At 47.6% G+C, this 25,096-nt stretch overlaps 1 protein-coding gene across 4 annotated transcripts in view; it reads right to left on the bottom strand.

The window, feature by feature from the left end:
• Positions 1 to 25,096, bottom strand: part of Prkce (protein kinase C, epsilon) — a 490,135-nt gene that overhangs the window by 169,263 nt on the left and 295,776 nt on the right. For all 4 annotated transcript variants that reach the window (NM_011104.3, XM_017317328.2, XM_030249576.1 and 1 more), the window contains 5 exons: positions 14,181 to 14,340; positions 13,108 to 13,142; positions 11,766 to 11,851; positions 6,408 to 6,537; positions 355 to 497 (listed from right to left, as the gene is read on the bottom strand). In NM_011104.3, coding sequence (NP_035234.1) covers positions 355 to 497; positions 6,408 to 6,537; positions 11,766 to 11,851; positions 13,108 to 13,142; positions 14,181 to 14,340 — 554 coding nt within the window. The remainder of the gene's footprint in view (positions 1 to 354; positions 498 to 6,407; positions 6,538 to 11,765; positions 11,852 to 13,107; positions 13,143 to 14,180; positions 14,341 to 25,096) is intronic.

The raw sequence follows: 25,096 nt of genomic DNA, 5'->3' as shown, positions 1-25,096 counted from the left end.
TTTGTTTTCTAGAAGGGACTTCAAGATCCTCATCTCAAAGCTTGTTTGCTCAGGTGAGCTTTTTATTCTGTTGTGTTCCTGAAAACTGAACTCGGGTTTTATGGACACGAAGGAAAAGACTCTAGCACTAAGACCCCTAACCCACACATAGCTCCTAAGGCTCGCTTTGCCATCTGCTTCCTCCGATTTTTGAGGTGTAATGAGCCTTTCGTGTTATCTGGCCTCTTTCTACAAACACCTGCTATTTTGAGTAAGGTGCCGATCCTAAACCCAGGAATCCCCCACCCTCACCTAGGGATGCCCTCAGAAGCAGGCCTGGAGAGAGCTCCGGATAATCCACGGTGGCTTCCTTACCTTTTTCCTCCTTTGGCCACTGTTGGTGATTTTGTCTGGAGTAACACCAAGGTCAGCCAGCACTTTGGCAATTCCTCTGGCGTCTACCCCACAGTTGGGAGCCACATTGGTCTCACATCGCCGGTGAACATTCATTTTGCAGACTGTAAGGGAGACATAGACAGCCAATGCTCACGCCCAAAACATGACCTTTACCAAATTACAGAAGGAATGGGCTCACTTGGAAAAGGTTGGAAAATGAAGAAAAATGAAAATAGATAAAACCACCGCCTATCCCATTAGAGAGAACTACTGTCATCCAGCAGCCACCTTGCAGAGAATGTCCAGAAGGTGGCTCTGGGTGTTTCTCTCTGCCGCTTTCCCTGCACACACAAAGAACAAGCAGCAGGCACATTTACACTTCCTTTAGGCCAACAGGAAACTGCCTCTGCAAGAACCAAATTATTTTCATGGACCCAAATGATTCTAGGCCCAAATGGATGCATGCCATATATGTGGTCTACCCACTGCTCTGCTGTGGGTCACATGATATAGGGAGCCCCCCTGGTAATCACAGGAGACACTCAGCCAGCTTCCAACAGGGCCAGAGAAAACCCAACGGCCCTGAAACAGGCCAGAGAAGAAATATCTTCCTTGAGCTTTACTCCTGGGTTTTATCAGCTCCTAACAAAACCACTCTAATCACCCCATTCTGCCGGAGGGGTTTATACTCCGTAGACACAAGCTACCTATAAGACATCACAGAGCTTTCACTGCCAGTCCTTTAGCCTAGAAGATCATATCTGGTTATCAAGAAAAAATATAAAACATATAAAAGAGTTTGAGGAGATGGAGCAATGGATCTAGACTCTGACATAGCAAGGATGTTGGAACTTTCAAACTGGGCTAATAATCTTTAACAGACTCTGAGGGTATAGCTCAATGGTAGACTACTTGCCTACCTACTAATGCATAGGGCCCTGGGTTCCATCTTGGATGGTGGGGATGGAGGGGACAGTTTAAGGAGACCTGTCACTTCAAGGATTCCACTACTTTCCAAACCAAACTGTGGCCCAAGCCTCTGACACAAGGGCCAGTGGACAATGTTTAAAATCCAAACTGTCACATGGGTATGATGACAGTGACTGTTTTACTCATAAGACCCCAAACTGCAAAGGACGTGATGCTAGCACACGACAGCTCAACTGTTACAAGTGTCCTGGTCTATTGCTCGTTATTGTTATCAGCCTCTTACTGTACCTACATTTATAATTGCAACTCTGACACATGTATAAGAAAGGAAGAAACACGGCACATATAAAGTTTAATATTTGCAGTTTCCAGTATCCAAGGGAGCTCTTGGCCATATCTCCTGCCACTTCCTTGAGGGTTTTAGAGAGAATCTGCTTCTTTGTATCACAGTATATTAACCGGATACAGATAGTTTTAGAACAAGCATAGCCATTGTATTAAAAGAGGGGAAGTGTATAGTGATAAACGAGCTGGCTCACCAAGGAGATAAAATCCCTGGTGCGTATGCACCTAGCAAGAGAATGTCAAAATGTACCTGATTAAAAAAAGAAAAAGAAAAAAACAAAACAAAACAAAACAAAACTGGATGGCCTCACTATTAGATTCAGAGACGTCAATACTCCTCTACCAGACAGGAAAAGACTTGAAGACAGAAAATCCCCAAGGTCATGGTTAAATGCTGCAGCTATATCAATAACATGGATAGACCTGAGTCCACTGACTTTCATCCAACAGAAAGACACACACTGTCTGCAGCACACAGAAATGTCCCTTTGTACACACCACATGCTGGACCATAAAATGCCATAAAAATCAAACTGTTTTAGAACTGTTGTGACTTTACATCCTAGCCTGCAACAGACCATCCGATGAGGCGTACATGGTTGCAATTGGATCCAGGAGCTACAGTACGAGGGGTAGCTGTTCATGAGCAGCGGTTGCCATAGAGGCCTCTATTACTGTGCTCCAGATCTGGGGCTATAAGTATGTTGGGTGCTAGGCCGGTAAAGTCAGGAATGGTCCAGCGCTTCCAGATGGTCAGCGGGCTTTAGAACCAGGGCTAGGCCGTGCCTACAGTGGGTCTGAGGCTGGAGTTATCATGGTGGCAAAAGCTCCATGAAATAAAATCACCAAGGAAACATGGGGAACTCCAAGAAGCAGACACCGGGCTGGAGTCAGGCTGGAGTTGGGCTGGAGTCTTGCTCCAGGCCTGAGCTCCAGTTCAGCGGAGGTCTCTTTGTAGGACTGTGAAAGCTGTACGTCTACATCTTATTCCAAATAATTGTGCAGCATTTACAGGATGTCTGATTTCAGACCACAGCGGTGTGGAACTAGAAGTCGGTAACAGAAGGGTAACTGGAGAATCTCAGGCAACATACTGCCAACTAACGAGGAAGGCAAAGGGAGACTCCCAGGGGAAAGCCGATTGATATGGAAGGGACAGCTTTATCAAATTCGATGAGATGCAGCCAAAGCATGCTTAGAGGGACCTTTATAGCACACAATGTGAATGTATTAGAAAGAAAACGTCCCTAAGTCACCTAAGCAGCTAGAAACTAAGCGTCTAAGAAACTAGAAAAATGTACAAATTACATCCAGGATAAGGATAAGATTTAAAAAATGCATCAAAATCAATTGGATTATAAATGCAAAGTCAAGTGAGAAAGAGCTGTTTGGTTTTGTTCACCAGGAAGGAAGGGGGGAGGGAGAGAGAAAAAGAGAGAGAGAGAGAGAGAGAGAGAGAGAGAGAGAGAGAGAGAGAGAGCATGATACTACTACACCATTCTATTAATATTCTATTAATATTAAAACACACAAAATCTAAAACACTGTAAATATCCAATCCAATACTGGTCAAGATGTAAGATATAAAACCCTCGTTCACTGCTAGTTCAAGGGTGGAGCAAGAACAGCACTGCCATTTTAGCTATTAGACAACTCAGGTGCCGCTAACCCTGAAAAAGTTCTCTTTACCACAGAATCCAGCAAGTATACATCTGGTGGTTCTCCTTATACTAAAATCAGTTGAAAATTTACTTCTACACCAAAAACCTGCCCATGAATGTTTTCGGCAGCTGTTTTCATAATCCTCCGACACAGGGGACTGCCTTCCATGCCACACTGCCAGATGCATGTTACTGTAGAACTGTCTTCTGATGCCCACCATAAGCCTCAATGTAAACTGCGGACTTCGCACGATGGTAGCATGTTGGCACAGGTCCACCAGTGTTAACCAGTGGATCACTCTGGTGTGGAACACTTATGGTGGGGTCTATGCATGTGTGGGGGACAGGGATCTATGGGGGACTCTACATTTCTGCTCTGCTTTGCTAGGAGACCCAAACGTCCCTACAATCTATGGTCAATAAAGCAAATAAGAAACTGCTTGTATCAAACAAAGTAGGCGAGGCCAGACTTCCTTCTTGCCGCATGAGTGTGACCACTGGTCTGGACTGGGCACAGCATAGAGGCTCCAGCTGAATGGATGTCTCAGGATGAAGGCAGTGTGGGAATGTGCGGAAGAGAAGTTTTCTCAGTTACACAAGCAAACAAGAAAACTCTACCATAGCCTTCTGGGTCTGGACCAGGTATCACTAGGAAGGTCTGAGCATGCTCAGGCAGAACACATAGTCCAGGCAAACACTTTGCCTCTGTTTGGCTTTCCACCCCTCCCCCATCAGCAAATCAGCAACACCCAACTCTCTGTCCTGCCTGCCCAACAATACTGGACAACTCTCCCTTGCCCAAGAGCAACTAACTTGCCTGTTCAGTTTCACTGGGGCGCCCTCTGGTGTTTAAACGTCAGATCTGTCTTTCCCCAGGATGGATTTGGCTTGGTAGGCTAGTGAACTGGTGGTTTTAAAGAGGACTTTGCCTCAGACAACTTGAGGAAGCGGCAGAGAAAGGACTTTGAGAAGCCTAGTCCTGGGACAAAGCTGGCTGGGCATAGGGGTAGTGGGTGACTGAGGTACCCATTGAGAGCACAGGCTCCTGGAGGCTGTGGTGACACCAGGAAGCCACAGACCCAAACATGAAGTGAGTGTGCCATTTGTGACCTAATGAAACCTGAGTGACATTCACATGAAGCAACACACACACACACACACACACACACACACAGAGGACTATGAGGAAATACCAAACTGCACCTCACTCAGCCCTGAACTGCCTGATAACAATTCATTTGCACTGGATTCTTAAAGATGAAAATATGCCCAAGTAAACAAGTCACTTTGCCTTGGTGGGGCTCTTATTCGTTTTAAAGAGCCACTATCACTCTGTCACCTAGCTTGTATTCCTGTTGAGCTGAGCACCCAAAATGTGCAGGTGGGGCTGCAGCAGCAGGGCCATGCTAGACCAGTCTGGGATTTGGGCACAGGGACCTGCACAGTCTGTATTATGCTCTGCAACTGTTGTGTGTGTGTGTGTGTGTGAGAGAGAGAGAGAGAGAGAGAGAGAGAGAGAGAGAGAGAGAGAGAGAGAGAAAGAGAGAGAGAGAGAGAGAGAGAGAGAGAGAGAGAGAGAGAGAGAGAGAGAGACGGGGCGTTTCTCTGTGTAGCCCTGGCTGTCATGGAACTCGCTTTATAGATCTAGGCTGGCTTTGAGTTCACGGAGATGGGCCTGCCTCTGCCTCCTGAGGGACTAAAGGCGTGTGCCACCACTGGACTTGGATAAAATCTTAAACGCATATTCACTGCTGGTTTCCACTGTCCCTGCTCTCACACAGTGCTTGGGGGTGGGGGTGTATTCCCACCAATCTTTACTGCTTCCCTCCTACCCATGTGGTCCTTCCTACCTGTGACCTTTGCAGCTTATTCGAGCATCACCATCTCAGGCCCTAACGGTCCATCCTTGACTCTCCTCTCCTCACACCTGCGACCCCCAGGCTGAGGGTAACATCTTCTTTACAGCTACTCCTACCAATCATTGGAAATGCTAAGCCGACCCAGCAAGAATGGCCAGCAGCATGATGGCTCCCTCAAGCTAAACAACCCATCCCCAGGTCAAATTTGCCATTTTGTCCCCAGCCCTGGCCTTCCTCCCACAGCTGCTCTTCCACAGAGCGTGCCCTTATCTTCATGGCTGGTCTAGTCACTCCAGACCGTGAACTCGCCTGCTTTAACGTTGTTATTCTCCTTTATTTTTTACAGCAACCATGATTTACAATGTCTTGGCAACATCCCTTCAGTGATCAGTGTGTCCATACCCCGCTTATTTCCTTATATGGCATTTATTAAAAGATGGTTATTATGTATTCATATAATCAGGACAGAAAACAAAACCTAATTTAAAACCACTCTCCATGTAAACATCTTACTTTGCTCACGGTTGTCTAAGACTGTGGGCACACTGGATCATATGCACGGCGAGGCCCTTTGAATATGTTTCCACATGTCACGTTGGTGTGCTATTCCTGGGGCTACCCAGCACGCTCACTGGAACAGACACGTGGGAGATGGCGTAGCAGGAGCAGAGTGGGGAACCCGAGATAGGGGCTCCATTTCTGTGACTAAGCCTTGGGGCGTGAGCATGCTACCTTATTTCTGAGCCTCAGTTTCTGCCATGGGGATGTAGTCATCTATGCACAGCCCCTGGAGGATCAGTAAGATCACGGGTGACAATGCCCTAGTGTGACATTCTCCAAGAGTCAACTCCGAGCAAAGGCTGGAGAGAGAAGACCACGAGCTTATACCTACTCCTTCGTTAATCTTCAAAAACTATGCCCTCCCTCTCGGACCAGTGCCTCTTTTCTTTACATCTTCCATTTTGTTTCTCCCGGGTTGCAGCCACGTTATGAGGCATAGCCAAGTCTTCCTTGTCACGTGTCCTCCACACTCCTGGCCACTTTCTTCCAAGAGAGGTCTTAACGGGAAAACAGTCAGGAGACAATGGCTTATCAAGGGTATGCGGCCAATTCCCCAGCCAAATCTGGAACCCACTCTAGAAAGAAACGCTACGAGGACAGAATGCTTTTTTTGCAAAAGGGAAAATGAAGGGAGCGGGGAATGGATCCTGGGCTGAGGGGTCGGGAAGAGACTCACCTTTACACTGCAAGCCCTGCCGCAAGAGGCCCCAGAGCAGGGACCCACAGTGGTCACAGAACGTGGGGACCTTGTAGTTGTGGATCCCGAACTTGTGGGGCATGTTGACGCTGAACCGTTGGGAGCCCACCTGCAGGAACAGGAAGACACACCGTCAGCACTCAGCTCCTCTGGGGAGCTCACTGCTCCCTGGGTTCTCTGAAGGCACAAATCACTGCAGGCCCCTGAAGGGAACCACTCCTCTGGCCCAGCTTTCCCTTCCTAATTCACAGGCAAGATGAGGCTGCTTCCCAGGTCTGCTCCCAGACTTCAGGCCTCTACATGATCACAACAGGCGATTAGCAATGAGCACCTCACACTGAAGTCGGTCACAAGGCATCACTGGGTGCCGTCAACATGGCTTTGTTGCACAGAGGTCTAGCCTGGAAAAGAGAAGCTTCCAGCAGCTTAAGATGAAACCCAAGACCCCACAAAGTAGCACATATATTCTGCACAGTATGGAGGAGGAAGATGGCTAATAGATCGATGGCCACAGGACACTGAGTTAGACACTACTGCCTTAAACTCTCCCACCACCATAGCGGGTGGGGCTACTGGTTCCTCAACTTCGCCGACAAGGAAATGAAAGCACTGTGGGATTCAGAAACATGCAAGAGATGCAAAGACAGGCCCGCGTGCCCATGTGTACGATTTCAGAGCTCGGGGTTCTAATGAACTCTGCTGCTACTTGCTCATTGGTGAAAAGGAGAAAGGTGTGGGACAGAATAGACAGAGAGGACACTGAACAGAAACTCAAGTGTCCAGGCAGTGGCCCAGCCTTGGGTTTCCAGGTTCCTTGGGACCTCAAGACCGCTCATTTGGAATATAAGGACAGTTTTTCGCCTCCACCTGATGTCATAGGAGAGTGAGGTCAGCAAACTAATGGAGAAGTGAAGGGGACTTGAAGATTTCTACAGAGCTGAGAGTCACCAGTCAGCACAGTTCACCTTCTCGAGTCTCCTCAGAACCTCCCGAGAGCAACTCCCTGCCCACCTGGTGAGGCAGCCACGTGAACCAGCCCTTCTGAGACAGGGCAGGAAAGTCTGGGAAGAAAGATGTGCTTCTGACCCCAGGAACCAGGGAGGGGGTAGTGCGTAGGGTGCCTTAGATCATCAGCTGACTGTGGCATGGAAAGGTCCCCTTGGCGGACTCAGAGACAACGAGAGCTGGACATAGACACTGATCTAGGTGTAGATATGAAGCCATGCCTATGGTGTCCCCCATTATCCAGCTCCTAGAAATGGTTGGTCCTCCCATGTAGCCATAATGCTACTTATTCCTCTCTCATCTATGGGCCATCCATTAGGGTCCTGTCAGAGTACAAGTTTCCCCAGGGCTATTGAGAAGAATTGTGTCCACCCACCTTAGATTTATGGCACACGAGTGTTGTGTGTGTCCGTCACACATGTTCCTTTCTGACTCCTCAGATCTGATGAGGTCACCGTCTACTCTATTCCTGCAGTTCTCATATACGGTCGACATATATGAGAAGAGAAACTTACTGACCAGGAATAATTTAATAAAGGTATGAGTGGCAGACCAAGGTGAAGAGGTAGGGAAAGTTGACCCAGGTGATCAGGAGGCCAACGGGGTTGGAGACAGCTGTACGGATCTCAGCTGGGACCAACAAAGATTCCCAGGTGTCAGAACAGTGAGAAGATAATGAGATGGTGAGAAACATATCCAAGAACACGCCAGAGTCATATGGAGAAGCAAACACCAAGACAGCACACTCACAAGTAGATATGCCCATGGGAGTATGTGTGCGCATCAGACAAAAGCCAGGGCAACAGGAAGACACGGCATTCCTGTTTACTGCACCAGCAAGGAGTACGCAGACTGACACAAGACAAGCAACTGGGCAAGCGCTCGTGGTGGGAAAGAAAGCATCCAGGGCACCTGACATCACCAGAGCATTTTGTTTTTTATTTGAGCTGGAGTCTTTCTGTGGAGCCCGATCTGTCTTCAAACTCTCTATTAAAGCAGAGCATTTTTGAGTAGAGGATGTTGGAAATGAAGCACTTGGAACTGCAAGTGTTTGTGGTGTGTGTGTGTGTGTGTGTGTGTGTGTGTGTGTGTGTGTGTGTATCTACACTGATTATACTACTAAAGCCAGTGACTCGAAGGAATGAGTTAAAGACTCGTCACCTGACGAAAGGCACTCAGTGATAACCAAAGCATGCTGGACTCCAGAAGCACAGGGACTGTCCATGGTGGCAACATCGGGATGGGTACCAACCCCACCATTCTAAGAAACTCCATTCTTGAGACCTTGACTATTTGTCTCTGGGGATATGGACCACTTTTAGGAGCATTGCCTCTCTGGAGACATCACTGTTCAATCTGTCAGGAAAGATAGAAGGAAGCATCCGGTGCCAGATGTAAGTGGTAGCTGTGTGCTTCCAATCTGAGCTCTGAACTGTGCAAAGCCCAGAGTCTCGTGGGCCGTGTCCCTTCCACACAGTGAGGGAAAGCCTCAGAAACCTAAGGTTCCCAGGCCATGAGACCTGTAAGGACTGTGGAGTCAGGGTTCATGTGTTCTTTGCCTCCACTGGACAGGGTCCAATGCCTGCCACGCAGGAAGTGCCCAGTAAATAGTCAACGGAATGCCCACGGGAAGGAAGTCGGGCAGTAAAGCTCGTTATCTCCCTCTCCATCTTCATGTGAAAGCAATGACAGTAACCATCTACTGCAGGCTATGCTCCGAGGTCAAGGGTCAGGAGAAACAGCTGCTGGGTCGTAAGGTATTCTTCCTTCCTTGAGATGGGTATCGTGTATCCCAGGCTGGCTTTGAACTTGCCATGCAGCCAAAAATGACCCTGAACCTCTGTCCTTCTGTCTCTATCTTCCTAGTGTTGGGATTTCAGGTGTGCACCGCCGTGCTTGGGTTATGTGCTAAGGGTTGAACCTAGGGCCTTCTGCATGCTAGATGCTCTACCAACTAAGCTCTATTGTCGTCTCTAGACTTCACATTTAACCAGGCCAACAAAACAGCCCCCCACCCCCTGCACACAGCTGTGGGACCAGGCCTCAGTTTACCCTTGGGAGCACAGAAGGCCCTGCTGCAGCCTTGCTCCTTGCTGCTTTCAGTGGCAACACGGAAGCAAGAGGAGACTCAAGGACGGGAAAGGTCCTGGATGTGAAATTCCCATTTGGCTGACTTGTTTTAGGAAGTAGGTAGGAATAAATGATTTTGGGGACTCAGATTATACGCTCACTTCACTCTAAAGCCAAGCGTCTAGTCTTCCCGGGGTTCCTCTGACCTAATTCTAGTGACTTATGACTATAGGATGCCTATTGCACCGGGAATTATCAGAAGGACACCTTTGAAATTCCCATTCTGGCACAGATGACCTCTGTACTCATCAATACACCGGCCATCTTCCCCAGGAAGGTCTTCTAGCCTACTAATGGGCCCGCTATCTGGATGAGCGCTTTTCAACCTGTGGGCTGAGACCCCCAGGGGGCCGGGGAGGGAAGATTCTAAAGATCCTTTTATATGGGTCCCACGAGACCCCTGAAAAACACAGATATCTACATTACAGTTAGCAACAGTGGCAATGCTACAGTTATGACTTAGCAACAAAAATAATTTTATGGCCCAGGGTCACTGCAACATGAGGAACCGAATGAAACAGTCACAGCCTTAGGAGAGTTGGGAAGCACTGATCCTGAGCCTCAGGGGACACCTGGCTCCCCTGTGTAATTCCACATTCCCGGAGCTCTAGAAATTTCCTTAAAGCCAGTCTGACCCCGGTTCCTAAGCTAAGAGACAGGGAGTCAAGGTTCAAGCTCTAAGACAGACCAGACCACCCGAGTCTGAATGCAGCCAGCTCTTTCTCACGGTAGCTGTGTCTTGGGCAAGTTCTGTGACCACCTCATTGCTTCCTAGGCTCTCTGCGCTAGGATGATGAGAGTTGTACCTGCTATGGCAGTGAATGATATGTGTTAAAGTAAGTGCCCAATGACACTATTCTAATCTCTATCTCCTAAGCACCCTTGGATTGTCCCTCCCACTCTGGTACTGACCACCTCATTAAGGGTCGGCTCCTGCTGTGTGTTGATTATTGACTGCACATGGACTTATCGCTGGGTCACTTCAGCGTTCCGATGAGGTAATGAAACAAGACTCTCCATTTCAAAGCCAGGCATAGGAGTGCATGCCTTTAACCCCAGAACTTGGGAGGCAGAAGTGAGTCGATTTCTAAGCATTAGAGGCTGGCCTGGTCTACACAATGAGTTCCAGGACAGCTGGAGCTCCATAGAGACACTATCTTAAAGATAGAGAGAGAGAGAGAGAGAGAGAGAGAGAGAGAGAGAGAGAGAGAGAGAGATGGGCGGATGATGGGTAGATGATAGATAATAGGTAAATAATAGATAGATGACAGATAGATAGATGATAGATAGAGGTGATAGATAGATATAGGTAGAGAAATAATAGATGATATAGAGGTAGAGAGATGATAGAGATAGATAGATAGATAGATAGATAGATAGATAGATAGATAGATAGATAGATAGATTAGATAGATGATAGATAGATTAGACAGATGATAGATAGATAGATAGATATAGATAGATGCTAGATATAGATAGATGCTAGATAATAGATGCTAGATAGATATATAGATAGATGATAGATATAGATAGATGATAGATAATAGATGACAGATAGATGACAGATAGATAGATAGATAGATAGATAGATATATAGATAGATGATAGATATAGATAGATGATAGATAATAGATGACAGATAGATGACAGATAGATAGATAGATAGATAGATAGATAGATAGATAGATAGATAGATTAGATGATAGATAAATGGTAGATATAGATAGATGATGGACAGATAGATAAAGAAAATAGATATATAACAGGTAAATAATAGGTAGATGGCAGATAGATGATAGATATAGATAGATGATAGATAAATGGAGGTGGTAGATAGATATAGATAGATGATAGAGATAGATAGAGCTAAAGATGATAGATAGAGATAGATGATAAATAGATATTGATATATATATAGATGATAGATAGATAGATAGATAGATAGATAGATAGACCGACTCCCACATTTCCCTCATGATCCCTCAGCTTTAGCTTCACTGGGTAAACTAAGTGTTGTGCTCATGCAATCGATGATGCTTAAGCCAGCAGGCAGGAGCCAACTCCCTTCATTTTTGCTCAACACAATGAAGACAACTTCAGGAGCTCAGAGAGATAAGGCTCCCGTGGGGGTTACATCAGGGGCAGACAAGGGAGAGGCTGATAAGGAAGAGGGCACAGAATTCCATCACTGTAAATATTTACCTCGTCAGGGGTTTCCTGTTTCTTCAGCCCAGCGCACTTTGTAATAATGAGCTCATGACATCGCTTGTGGACAACGCAAGTGCAAACTGTCAAGGACAAAAACAGAAGAAGCTTGAATGATGACCAGGGCCAGCCAGATCCCACCCCGAGATCTAATCAGGTCTCGGTGGAGACACGACCAGAGCTGTGCCCTTTCTGTCAATGTCCGAACCTAAATGGATGCCCTCCTCAAGCCTTGAATGCAAGGTCTCAAAAATGCACTGCCACCTGGACTATGGGGCTTCCTGAGTGTGGAAGGGTGAAAGCGATGCCCCAAGGGCGCTGGAAGTTTTGAGAAGGTTACCCAGCTGTCCTGCTGCCATGGCTAAGGTCAGGGACCACCCTCTGCCCAGTCCTCACTATTGAAGGTTCTGTACTGTTCTTCTCACACAGGGCCATGACACAAGGACTCCTTGGGGTGCCTGGGATAGAGCATACAATACAGGAGTTCTTGGGCTTTGAAAAATAATCTGCTTTATGATCACCATGTGCCAAACTTTAAAAGTTCCACTGAACTTAGTAAGTCCACATAATGTGGCCCATAGCTCTGGCTGCAGGGTCACGGGGCAGTGTGGCTCCTCCTCAGTGGTTAAAGGAGGTAACTGTATGCATGTATACTTTCACAAACCATAGCAGCCATTAGCAGAGCCACTTCCAAGTCCTGCTTAAAGTAAGACTTAAGGTCAACCCTGAAGGGCTAACCTGTCCTCCCAGTTCTCACCAGAGAAAAGACTGGACATCACTGCATCTCATTCTACCTCCCTGTGCAACTTGGCCTTCACCATGATAGCCAGTGAGCTAGAGAAATGCAATCCCCAACACCTCAAGTAAGCCACAAGTGTTTAATGATGATTCCAAAACACAATCATGGAGAGATTCAGCAAGAAGCATCCAGGGCTACCAACAAGCTGGCGAGAGAGTACCTTTCGGAGAGCCTGGGAAGGGGGATTGGCAACGCAATAGACTCCCAACAAGACAGGAGACTCCAGTGACCCTCTATTCAAGTGTTACATCTATGGGGGAGGGGAGGGGAATCAAAGTACTGCTGCCTTCTACCACTGTGGCCAAGACGCCATGGCAGGGGGTACTGCGTGGGATGCCAGGAGACAGGCAGTGCTTTGGTGGCATAAGAGTGATGGCCAGGCAGTAACACAGCAGAAAGGCCATACTCCTTAGAGAGGGTGAACAATAGAAGTATACAAAGGCTCTAAAGGTTTCCGATCTATTGTGCACCTTCCAGAAGGGATTATAACCTTAAACCAACCATGGGTTCCGAAAGCTAAGTTCATAAAAGACCTCTTACCTTGACATTGATATCCCTGTTTTCCTATGACACCCCTGAAAGGAAGAAGACGGAATTTTACTAGGTCGAAAGATAAACACACAAAGCTACCCACTTCTGGCCATCACCCATGCTGTGCTGAGTACTCCGGGGTCTGCTGAGCAGTGTAATTTCACTACAATTTGCAGGGTTAAGAACACCTTCCAGAAGGCCCTAGGGACAGCCTCGCTTTTGGAGCAGGTACAGGGCTGCTGCCTGCGTCAACGTTTGGTTTTCTGTACAAACACTCACGCCAGTTGGGGTAGCAGTGTTCTAGAAAGTCACAAGCAATCGTCCTTGCTCTAGGCAGAAGCCGGTCAATTAAAACACCCCCTCCTCATGGGTGAGAAGGTGATTCCCCCAATCCTAGCACCAGGACATGCTTACAGAGGGCTCTGTGATGGGAGATAAGGCCTGCCGTTGGTTGGCATATACCCTGGGCATCCCAAAGCCTGTCAAGGATTATGGGCAGTCTGTAGTCAGGACCAGGGGCTCAATCAACCATTAAAAAGGGTTCCTTCCCCTGGCAAGGTTAGTTAGCCTGGAAACAGCATAGTCCAACCTACTCATCCATAGCCCTGCCTCACTGTACCTGAAACTCACATGTCTGCTGTCTAGGTTCACAGTGGGACTTGAGGTCTGCCTTTTAAACCTTAAAATCAGAGTTCTAAAAATGATGACAAAATTACTAGATAGCCAGCTCCTAAAGTCATATATAGTGCTCTCGGACTTTTATTAGAGAAATCACTCCTTTGTTTCAAATTAAAATATGATGCGTCTGTCTGGAAGAACATTACTTCATTCATTATTTGCTTTCATGGGAAAAATCTCAATCCCCCACCCCCACCCCCTTACTGGGTAGCTCTGGCTGACCTGGACCTGCTATGTAGATCAGGCTGGCCTTGAACTCAGAGACCCACCCTCCTGAGCACTAGGTTCAAAGGTGTGCACCACCATACCTAGAAGAACGCCTCTCTCCTTCACATTAGCACCTTTGATTGAGGTTCATTATCTCCCGCTCCACGACTAACCCCCTCCCTTCTCCAGGGACTTACCAGATGAAATCTCTGCAGTGGGAGCAGTAGGTGGGTTGCCGCAAGTAGGTGGCCATGAACTTGTGGCCATTGACCTGGTGGACCCTGCGCCTGACAGCCCCTTGCCGCTTCCTTGGCCGCATACGCTCCCTGAACACTCGTTCTTCATTGTCTTTAGGGGCTGCAGAAGACACAAGCAGAGAGGAGAACGGTGGTGTTAGTGCACCCCAACACTGACCTTTGGGCAGAGGTGGGTTGAGTGTGTGTGTGTGTGTGTGTGTGTGTGTGTGTGTTTGATGGTCTGAGGAGTCTCAGTGATCAGATAAAGGAAGCGAGGCCCCTGGGTGGGCAGAGCCAGAATTCACGTACAATATTTTTTGTTTTGTTTTGGGTGTCTGTATATGTGTGTGTTGAGACAGGATTTCTCCTGTGTAGCCCTGGCTGTCCTGGAACTCACTCTATAGACCAGGCTGGCCTTGAACTCAGGGTCACACCTCTCACCTGCCTCTGCCTCCCAAGTGCTGTGATTATAGGCCTGCACCACCACTACCCTAGAATTCATCTGAATCTTATCATGTCTACCTACAACCTATGGCCCATCAAACCACACTGCTCCCAGCTGTTCCACTCCCTCATGATCACTTTGCTTGACCCACACAGCTTGAGGGTCTAGGGAGTCAAAATGTCTAACATTCCAATCTTAGCACACTTTTAGGTGATGTGATCTTGGACAATAAAGTAAGACCCACTATGAGTCTCTGCTGGCATCTCTCTCAATAAATGGGGGCTGCACTGCTGCCCTCATGGGGTGAAGTCAACTAGTTATTTTCAGATACCTCTGTGAGGGGTGATGGATACTGGTGGGAGGTTGTGTAAAGCTATGAAGGCAAACAGGAGGCATCTGTGATGATCAGGAAGACCGCCAAGGGTCACTCCTGCACACGGGGTCTGTCTGAATGGAACTTGCTTGGAAATTTCTACCTCTTCAGCCACAGAGCACATCTGCCTTGCTTTTTAAGTTACATTTTATGTCAAATGTATGGGGAAGTCACAGGCCATGGAGGATCAGACATGCAATCCTACCACCCAGGAGGCCAAGACAAGAGGGTGGCTGGAAACTCGGGGGTCAGCCTAGGCTACAAAGCAAAAGCTGTCTCATTCTGAGTGGCCAACTAGGAGTACCTGGAGAAACCAGGAGACTAGAAAGAGATCACTGCAGAGAGGGGGCACCTTCTGGGGAAAAAGAGTGTGTGGTCACTGAGGAGAAAGCTTAAGCCAAGAGCCAAGTGTGAAGATTGGGTAAGGGAGCAGGGTGCATAGTTAGCCAGGGGGAAGGATGTATGACACATGTACGATGCATGGACACCTGCTATCTCTTTTCATGTCTGTCTGTCTGTCTATTTATATAGAGAGGGGGAGCTTGAGAAGAGGTAGTGATGAGAAGAAGAGAGGAGAAGAGAAGAAATTATGATGGTGCCTCTCTCTCTCCCTCCCTCCCTCCCTCTCTCCCTCCCTCCCTCCCTCTCTCCCTCCCTCCCTCCCTCCCTCCCTCTCCCTCTCTCCCTTCCTCTCTCTCTCTCTCTCTCTCTCTCTCTCTCTCGTGTGTGTGTTATTAATAATTAAAGAAGAAGAGGTCAGAAATTTAAGAGGGAGCAGGAAGGAGACACGAGAAAAGATGGAATGGAGAGGAGGGGGTAAATGATTCTCAAAAATGTAATGTAAAAATATTTGCAGAAGAAATATGAAAGATATGCTCAATAGGGATTTTTAAAATGTAAAGCAGAGCATTATTGATGCACCACGGATAGACCATTTCATACCTAATAAGGCTACAGCTTTGTTTCCACATGATAGTATGTGTTACCGGCATGCTATGGGGAAACTGATTTATTCATTTATTGCTAGAGAAAGCGGCACATGACACACATTTTCAGGAAGCAATATTATAATACATAACAAGGGCGAACAGATTCACAAAGAGATCTGGCTTGTCAGTTCCTTAGGAATTAGCTCTAAGTCAATCACTGAATACAAACAAAAGCTATAAAACCATGGAGTGCAGACGTTCCTCACTGCATGGCTAGATTAGTCAACAAACGAGGAAGAACCTATTTAAGATTAATACAGTGGTCTAAAGATGTATTACATCTAAGGCAATTCAAAACTATGCACAAACACCGGAGGAACACGGGAAATGTATAGAGCATCCCCACTATAACCTGGCCTTGTATCAACCAATAGGCTCAAGGTAACAGCGAAGAACTATACCATGCTAGAATAACTGGATAGTATCTTTTATAAACTGTTCTCCAGTTTCCTTTACAAAGTTTTTTTTCCCCCTATGCCTAAATCATCAAATAAGGCACTGGTACCCTAGTGGTTTGGTGGCTCCCTGGCATGAACAGAGGAGCCCTGGAGAGTAGGAGAGAGAAGACATCTCACATTATTAATTTATCCATCCTTTGCTCCGTCCACTCACCGATCCATAGGTAGAGTCTTGCTATGGCCATCCTAGAAGTCTGCTTCTGTAGTCCAGACTGGCTTGCATGCACAATCTAACCTCTGATTCCACAATGCGAAGACCACAGGTGTGCACTACTACACCTGACCACAAGAGGGCAAACTCAAGCAGGAAGTCGGCTTTCTCCCTCTATCTGTTGAGTTACATTCCAGAGTCGCAGTGGAATTTCTGGTACCCAGGAAAAGTCTTTAAGCTCAGGATAGACACACAGAATAAAAACATTCCCAGGCCCCTAGCCTAGGAAACTGACAAGTCACACAAGGTGTCCCTTAACACCTCCAGCTGGCTGAAGGCTGTTCCCCGCTGTCTCGGGATGCACTGTGCCACACTCAGCGGGCATGATCGCCCCTTCGCCTGGAGGTCCCAATCAGTTCTCAGACGTCTCGTTTATGACTTTCTCTGCCAGACAGCAGACAGGGTTTCCAAAAGTTAGAGAGCGGCTACCACTTAGTATGAGTACTTGGTGAAACTTTCGTAGAGACAGAGAACCTGACTGGTCTGAGAGAACCCACAGAGGCACAAGCTGAGTGGTGACTACATCTTCAGTAACCCCAAACATTCTAGATATGCCTTCTAACTCCTTTAACTAGTTCATAAACTTCAAATCCCTGGCACCTTTTACAAATTTCCCCGATTAGTTCATAAACTTCACAGTCCTGGTACCTTTTGCACCGGTGAAGTGAATAGTAAGCAGCCTCAACGTGGAGAAGCGTCTCTGAGAGGCTGCAAATGGGCTGATACAAAGAACAAAGAGAATTATGTACTGTGTGCCTACTGGTCTGTGCATCTAAACTTAGTCAGCCCCCCTCCCCTGGGGGAAGGGATCCATTTCCTTATAGACTTTATGAATACTTGAAACTCACGAAGAGGGAGGCCTGCCACTAAACACTATACTTTTGCTGACAGGCGGGACACTGAAGGATTCACATCTTCAACATCTTCACTGTCCTCTCTCTTTCCACACAAAAGGAGCTCGATATTAATAATCCTTTAGAGATAGTTTTCACTTTACAAAAACCAAGCACGAAATTCTTGCTCGTGTCAGGCCGTAGATTCCTGGGTGTTTTCAGGCAGTTGTGTGGGAGGGACTATCAAATTCAAGGGTTTACTCTTGCCTGGAACAGAACCAACAGGACCACTGGCCAGTGCTGGGCACTGCTGTCACTGCTCGCTGCAGGACCAGCCCCGAAGCATACAGGGGCAGTTCTCCAAGCAGGTTGTAGGGGTTTCTTTCTCAGCTGCCTCTGCTGACTCCCCCTTTTTTGCAATATAATTGAAGTGGATGTCAGGAGATAGGCCAATATCTTTTGCCTTTGTTGCAAACTTGAAATTTCTGCCCAAGTCATTAATCTCTTTCAGTTTCTGTTTTTTGTTGGCTTGTTTGGTTTTGTTTTTGTGTTTTGTGTTGCATTGTTTTGATTTTTAATCTGTCAAGGGAGAGAGAAGCCATGGCCAGCTCCAACACTGGTCTGGAAGGAACAGGGCTCTGATTCTTAGTCTTATTAATCCGACTGGCCCTGGAGTCACCTAGGGACACATCTATCTCTAGATGTCCAGTGAGTCTGAGGTAGCACGACTCACAGTGAGCATAGATGACACCACCCCAGAGGCTAGGATCCAAGATCAATAAAAAAGAACAGGTAATCTGACCACAGACATTCAATGCTGACTCTTGACTGTGGATACAACGTAACCAGTGTGGATACAATGTAACCAGTGTGGATACAATGTAGCCAGTGTGGATACACTGTAACCAATGTGGATACTATGTAGCCAGTGTGGATACAATGTAGCCAGCCCATGCAGCCGAGCACCGTCTTCCCACGGTGATAGCATGTTTCCCTCTTAAACTTTGAGCTAAATAAAACAGCACTAAGTTACATGGTCCAGTGTTAGTCAACCTGGGCCTGGGGAATGCTCAACCTCTGGGAGTCCATTTAAGCTTGCCTTTCCATAGTTCCCTGGTCTGGGCAGACTGACTTGACTGGCAGTACCAACAGGAAGGCAAAAAAGCAACCACACAAAATGAAATCCTGAAGGATTTGAAAAGAGTGGCAGCTCTTATTTTACAATGAGGAAAGTGGGTGCCACTGTTCTCATGACAGGGAGTTTTAAATATTAAGTAAATATTCATGTGGCACCAAAGATATACCCTGCATATTGTACTCACACAATACACTTTTAAAAAACCCTTCATGTTCAAAACAGGAAAGAGGAAGCAGCGACTGATTTCTCAGGAGGAATCATTCAGTGCGTTATCTTCCCAGAGTCATAGCATCCATCAGAAGGTCTGCAAGGAGGCTCGGGAGGGTCTGCGTGTTTCATTAAGTGTGTAATTGAACCGGAAGAATGCTGGTGGCATTTCGAGATTAGCATCTCGAGTTTAATAGAAGCCCTTTTCATCTTCCTTTCTAAATGAGCTCCGCTGTGTTCACAGTGGAGTTCATGTGCCATCCAGTCACGGGCCAAAACTGTAGTGGTGTATGCTCTCCAGTGCACAAAGACACTGGCTGCTGATGGAGCAGAGGTTATAGCACTGGTGTAAACTGAGGCACAGCAAGTGATTGTCAGATAGAAGGGAAATGAGGCAGATGGGCCCCAGCTCCACCTGGCTAATTAAGGTGACTAGGCCCAAGCGCACTGAATAGTGCTAAGTCACAGAAGGTAGTACATTTAGGCAGGGCATTGGCTTGCCTTCCCTCTGCACTCCTCCCTCTACCTGTTCAGTTACAGGCTGTGGAATTCCTGGTATCCAGGAAAAGTCATTATCCCCAGGAGGGAGGCAAAGAATAAAACATCCCCAGGCTCCTAGCCTGGGAAATTGATCAAGTTGGACACCTGCCAAGGGAAGGGATCCAACCCCCCCAGTGTGCCACGGTGAGTCACAGAAGCTCATCTAAGGTGGCATACCTGAGCACTGGGGATGCTATACACACAGGGTCAGCGCCGGCCCTCTGCTTCCATTCTTAAAATGATAAGGCTCACTTGAGGAATGCAGTACCCGAGTTGGCAGTTGTGGGAAGAGAGGCCTAGACATCTGGTCTCTCCGCAAATAACTCCCAAGCCTTTCAAAGCAGCAGGTATCACAACCCAAAAGGTTACAAGGTTACCACCCTGTTGCAAGTTTCCCATCCCACGCTGTCAACACCAGCTATTCCAAGGTTCCCACTGCAACAGGCAGAATGCAGACAAGGCTTAATCCCTCTCTCATCCAGGTTAGCCCCTTTCTGCCTCTCTGTGGATTCACAGAGCCTTTTAAAATTAAGTGCCTGCCCCGACTCCCCATACCACAATGAATTAACTCTTTGGTTTTCCTTGGGATACTTCTTTGCTAAGGCAATTTTTGAAGTCTAACTAATTTTAAAATTAAAAAGTCATCGTTGGGTGTAATGAAAAACTGGCACATGACCTGAGACAGGGGAATCAGTGTGAGCTCAGGGCTGGCCTGAGAAACAGTGAGGGTCTTCCCCACTCCCATCCCACCCCCAATTAAAAAAATAAAATAAAAACAGTATGGCCTCTTCAAAATTGTTGTGGAGGCAGGGCAGGGTCCCCAGAAGGTGGACAGGGTGGGATCTATTGTCAGACCTACCAAGGAAGAGCAATCTTAGAAGTCCGAAGATTAAAGGAAGAACAATAGAAGCAGCAGAATTAAGGTAAGACAAGGGCTTGGAGGAAGAGAAGCAAGGAGTAGAGAAAAGTTCTGGTAATTGCTGTCTCACTGAGCAGAGGACCTTCCAACCCTGCTTCCCACAGAAAACCCAGCTCAGGGCTACCCACACAAGCACCGTGGCAGCCTGGCAGCCTAGCAGATGCCAGGGATGCTGTCAGCACAGTCTGCCCTTCTCCAGCCCTCTCAGTCCTGAGGCTCCAAGCACTGAAGTTATCATTTCTGCTCCACACTGCTAGCCCCTGGTTAGGGAAGCGCAGATCCAATCTGTGCCTGTAACATTGTGACTGAGGGGTGACAGCCCCTGGTTAGGGAAGCGCAGATCCGATCTGTGCCTGTAACATTGTGACTGAGGGGTGAGAGCCTCGTGAGCTCCTCTTTTGTTCTTTCAAATCTCCTGCTTGAGAAAACAAGGTAGTGCCTCTCCCCTCCTCCATGTTGTCCCTGTATGGTCTCGCAGGAGGGCAGGGTGACCCTGTTCCTCTTGCACCAAGGCACTTGGTGCCTTTAAAAACTCAAAATCCTTTCCCCTGGTCTGTGGCTGAGGAGGACTCTGGGTAATTTCTGCATGAGAGCTAGTGAAACTTGACATGTCACTGACCAGAAGGTCTTAGGGGATGATTCTCAGCCTCTTCTTTGCTGCCCTGGGGAATAAAAATGCCTCTTTTCACTCTGGAAAGTTTTTCATAAGGTAGACTAAGCCATCTGACTTCTGCATATTTATTCAAATAATATGAGAAAGGCTACGTCACCCCAAACTCTGTGTGCAGCTATTTATAGCAGCTTTATGTATAATCACCAAGAACTGAAACACCGACAAGCTCTCAGCGAAGGACCGGTGTCCACTGGAGAATTGGAATCCACCCAGCACAGCAGAAAGAACTGATAAGGAGGAGCAGAAACAAAAAAACGTGGACGCCCCCCAGATGCTGAAGTGGCGGAGTCAAAGGTCGCACACAGACTTCCAGTGCCATGGAATTGAGATTCCGGAGGAGGGGAAGTGACAGGCACTGCAAGGTCCACCAGGCACTGATGGTGGGCAGGGGGCTTGACCATGAAAAGGAATGCTTAAAGTGTCCCATGGTCTGTGGTAGCTTCCATGGCTACACATTTGTCAAAACACAGAACTAACTTGCCAGAAAGGGTGAATTTCACTGTATGTGAGTCGGTGCTCCATTTAAAAGAGGGAAGACGACGGTAGAACAACAAAGGAAGGAGGGCTACTTCCCTCCTCTGTCCGTCTGTGTCAGGAGCTGCTACCGATGGGAAGAGCTGCAAGGGGACTGGGGGACAAACATCCGAAGCACGGACACTGCCTGCCACTGAGCACCACAGATTAGCCTGCCAGCCAGAGCTGGGCAGAGGCTGCCAGGCCCATTTTCCTCCCTGACTGGCTTCTTCCTGTGGGTCCTGCTCACCCCTCACTTCTGTGTGTTCCCTCAAGTGCCATCTTGGGAGTCTTGGTGCTTTGTGCTCCCTCCCAGCCTCCCTCTCTCTCTCTCTCTCTCTCTCTCTCTCTCTCTCTCTCTCTCTCTCTCTCTCTCTCTCCCTCCCTCCCCCCCTCCCTCCCTCTCTCTCTCTCAATCCTTCCCTGCTTGAAACTCTTCCCACCCTCTAACAGGTTTCTCTTCCACAGGACATTTTCTCATCCGAGTGGACTTTGAACTTCCAGAGAGCCCTAGAGGCTTTACTGTTCACCCAGCAGACATGATCTACACACCACGTGGTCTATAGGTGCTGCCTGCTCTCCGCTCAGAGGGGTGGCTCGTTACTTCTGGGGAGAAAAAAAAAACTCTTAAGATTTCTTTTGCGTCCTTTCCCCATCCCCACCCTAACGCCCTCGTTCATATTAGTAGTTCTAATCATTGTTAATTGAATAAAACACCCAAGTATTGACGATAATAGGCAAAGAACATTGTAATCCGTCTACTTAGGGCTCAAAATTACTATGCAGTTTTGCCTTCCTTTCAACTCGATTGAAATGTCTTTTCACAGAATAAAAGCCATCCATGGTTCTAAAGAACCTAATAACCCACGAAGGGCCCGCGATGGCACAGTTAATGCGCGTGCTCCCCGGCACGCCATTGTTTCCACGTGTAAGAGTTCTTTCCCGCTATAGCACACTGAGATGTTACCACGCCCTGTTATTTCTTAATCCCACTCAAACAAATTATATGCATTTCTTTTCTCTCCTACAAGTCTTGGCCATGGATCTCGAGCTAATGTTTACCCTTTATGGGTGTTTCCCATTTCCAAGAATGCCTATGCTTCAACTAGCTTGGCCAGCCTAATTAGCCTTTTAATCCTGCAGAGCGGAGCTACACAAAGGGAGGTCACCTGCAGGGAAGCCTGTGTGCAGGCTCATGTCACATCTTATTACACATGTTTGGGTTGTTGTCACAGTAAAGGCTACGTGGACAACTCGATATTGACAAAGCATTACTTGGTTCCAAGGGTATTATATTTTCTTCAGAAATTCCTAACAGCATATAAAGTCTTTTTGCCTTAGGACTGAGTTTTCATTGGTAGGGAAACCATTAGTGTTTGTCTCCTGTACACACATACAGCCCCTTCTGGTACCACCATGGAGGTATGTCAGGGACGGTCTGTGAGTCAAACTGTCTGTTTCTCAGTCCAGAATCACTGGGGACACACAGTGGACAACCTGTGTGTTCCTAAACTCCTTCCACACGGGAGCGAGACACCAACAAAGGGTGGAGAGCTGAGGTCATTTCCCAGACTGGTATGCACACTCAAGGCAAGCCCCCTCTAGTTAGAATTAAATGTGTATCTCAGCAGATGGAGGAAATGGAGGAAATGTGACAGACACTCAAATGTGACTGGAGAAATCACACACACGTGTGCCTACATACACACACTCAGACACACATACACATGTACACATGCACGCACACATACAGAGAGACACAGACACACAAATGTGCATGCATATGCACACACACACAGAGCACTAGGTCTGGGCCTTGAGCACTATGGGCCCAACAAAGCAGATAGGTGCTTGATCGATCTCAGGGCTTCTGTTCAGCAAGTCTGGTCTATGAATCTGAGAATCTGTAGTCCCGACACACTCTTAGACTATGTGGACAGACCCAGAGCTGAGAACAGTGAGCTTCTGCCGCGGGTAGTTGATGGTCTCCTGAGTCACTGGGATGGCTGGAAATGTCTTTGTTAAGCAAGGAGGAGTCATTCCAAAAGCCCCACAGTCAAGATAGCTAAGGGCGTCTCCAGGGAGACGGATGCTTGAGCATCTCCAGTAAGCATCAGGAGGGATCCCCGAGGTTAGCCTCTTGCGCGTACTAAGGAGCTGAGCTACACCGTGAGTAGGAGACTGGCAGAACACAACAAACGGCTGGCTATAAAAACTGAGCACACAAAAGGGAAAACAGCTCCAGTGAACAGAGCAGCCAGATTGGCCCTCCGCCCTCGGAGCACCTGCTGTGCACCAGACAGGCCGCCAACCACTGACTCCTTCCTTGGGCTTGCAGATGGCCAGAGGGTAACTAAATGTAGGCTGAGGCCTGGCATCTCTGCTCTCATTTGGTATCTGTCTCTGCTCTGCTTGTACACGGGTTAATCATTTACGGACTGTCTGTCTAAAAACTGATGATACCAGGCTGCTGGCCCCTAACCTCGCTGGTTCTTTTTCAAAGGCTGAAGATGTCAAAATAAGAATAGCTAAGGTTCCCAGAACAGGAAGGCTTGCAGCCCCATCACCTCACAATGAGGCTACCCTCCTCAGACCTACCGAATGGGAGGAATTGCCCGGACGGTAGCTGAGCAGCCTCTCTGACCATGAGCAGTCACGTTGTGGTGGGAGCCACCTGAATGCCACCTCTAGTGATGGTGATGTCTCAAGAGCTGGCAGAGCCCCATAGACCTGTCTAGCGATAACCATCAGAGAGTGCAGTTTGACCAACACTGTTTAACTATGTACGGACACTTCCTTTTATGTTCGAGTGTGAGGGGGTTGAGCAGAGGACAAGCACGGGTATTGGTCTTCACCTCTACCTTGCTTGAGATGGTCTTTCTTGCTCACTACTGAATCTGCCAAGTTAGCTGGATGGATGAGCTTCTGGGGACACTCCTGTCTCCTTCCAGCATGCTGTAGGAGTTCTGGGATTCCAGACGTATACGCCCAGCTCCAGTAGGGCTCTGTGGACACAGACTCAGATCTTCACACTTGGACTTTACCCCAAGTCATCTTCTGCTTCGATGTCACATATTTCCTGCCCTTCATTTTGTTCCTTCAAGGCTTAAACAGGACACTCTTGATTGTACCCCCCCCCAAACCTTCCCAGTGGGCCTGTGCTGCATAAGGGATCCCCTTCTCTTTTCTCTAGTTTTCTTTAAGTAAATGGCTAGAACTGGATTTTCAGGACTCTCTGTCAATACCATCCAACCAGTAACCATTTGTATCTCCTCATGTTTCTTTAAAGGTAATCGGCAGAGATGGTAGGTGGGATGGCAGGAGGAAAGGTGCTGAGCTGCCATGCAGAGGAGTTCACTTACCTCTTGGAATACATGACCCCCACTGAGACTTGCTATATCAACCACCAGATGAGGGTCAGCAGACACATAAAATACTGAGAATTGATGCTCCATGACCCTAGCTCCCAACTGGCAACAATACACCCACTTGGAGAATAACCCCATGCCTGGTGCTGGCCAGCCAACCGAGTCATGCTTGCTGGGGTGAGAGAGGCACATGGATTGGGTTACAAGTCC

Source organism: Mus musculus, chromosome 17 (genome assembly GCF_000001635.26).
Source record: "Mus musculus strain C57BL/6J chromosome 17, GRCm38.p6 C57BL/6J".
Classification (NCBI taxonomy): Eukaryota; Metazoa; Chordata; class Mammalia; order Rodentia; family Muridae; genus Mus; species Mus musculus.
The sequence above is the reverse complement of the archived record's forward strand: the minus strand, read 5'-3'. Positions and strand labels throughout refer to the sequence as shown.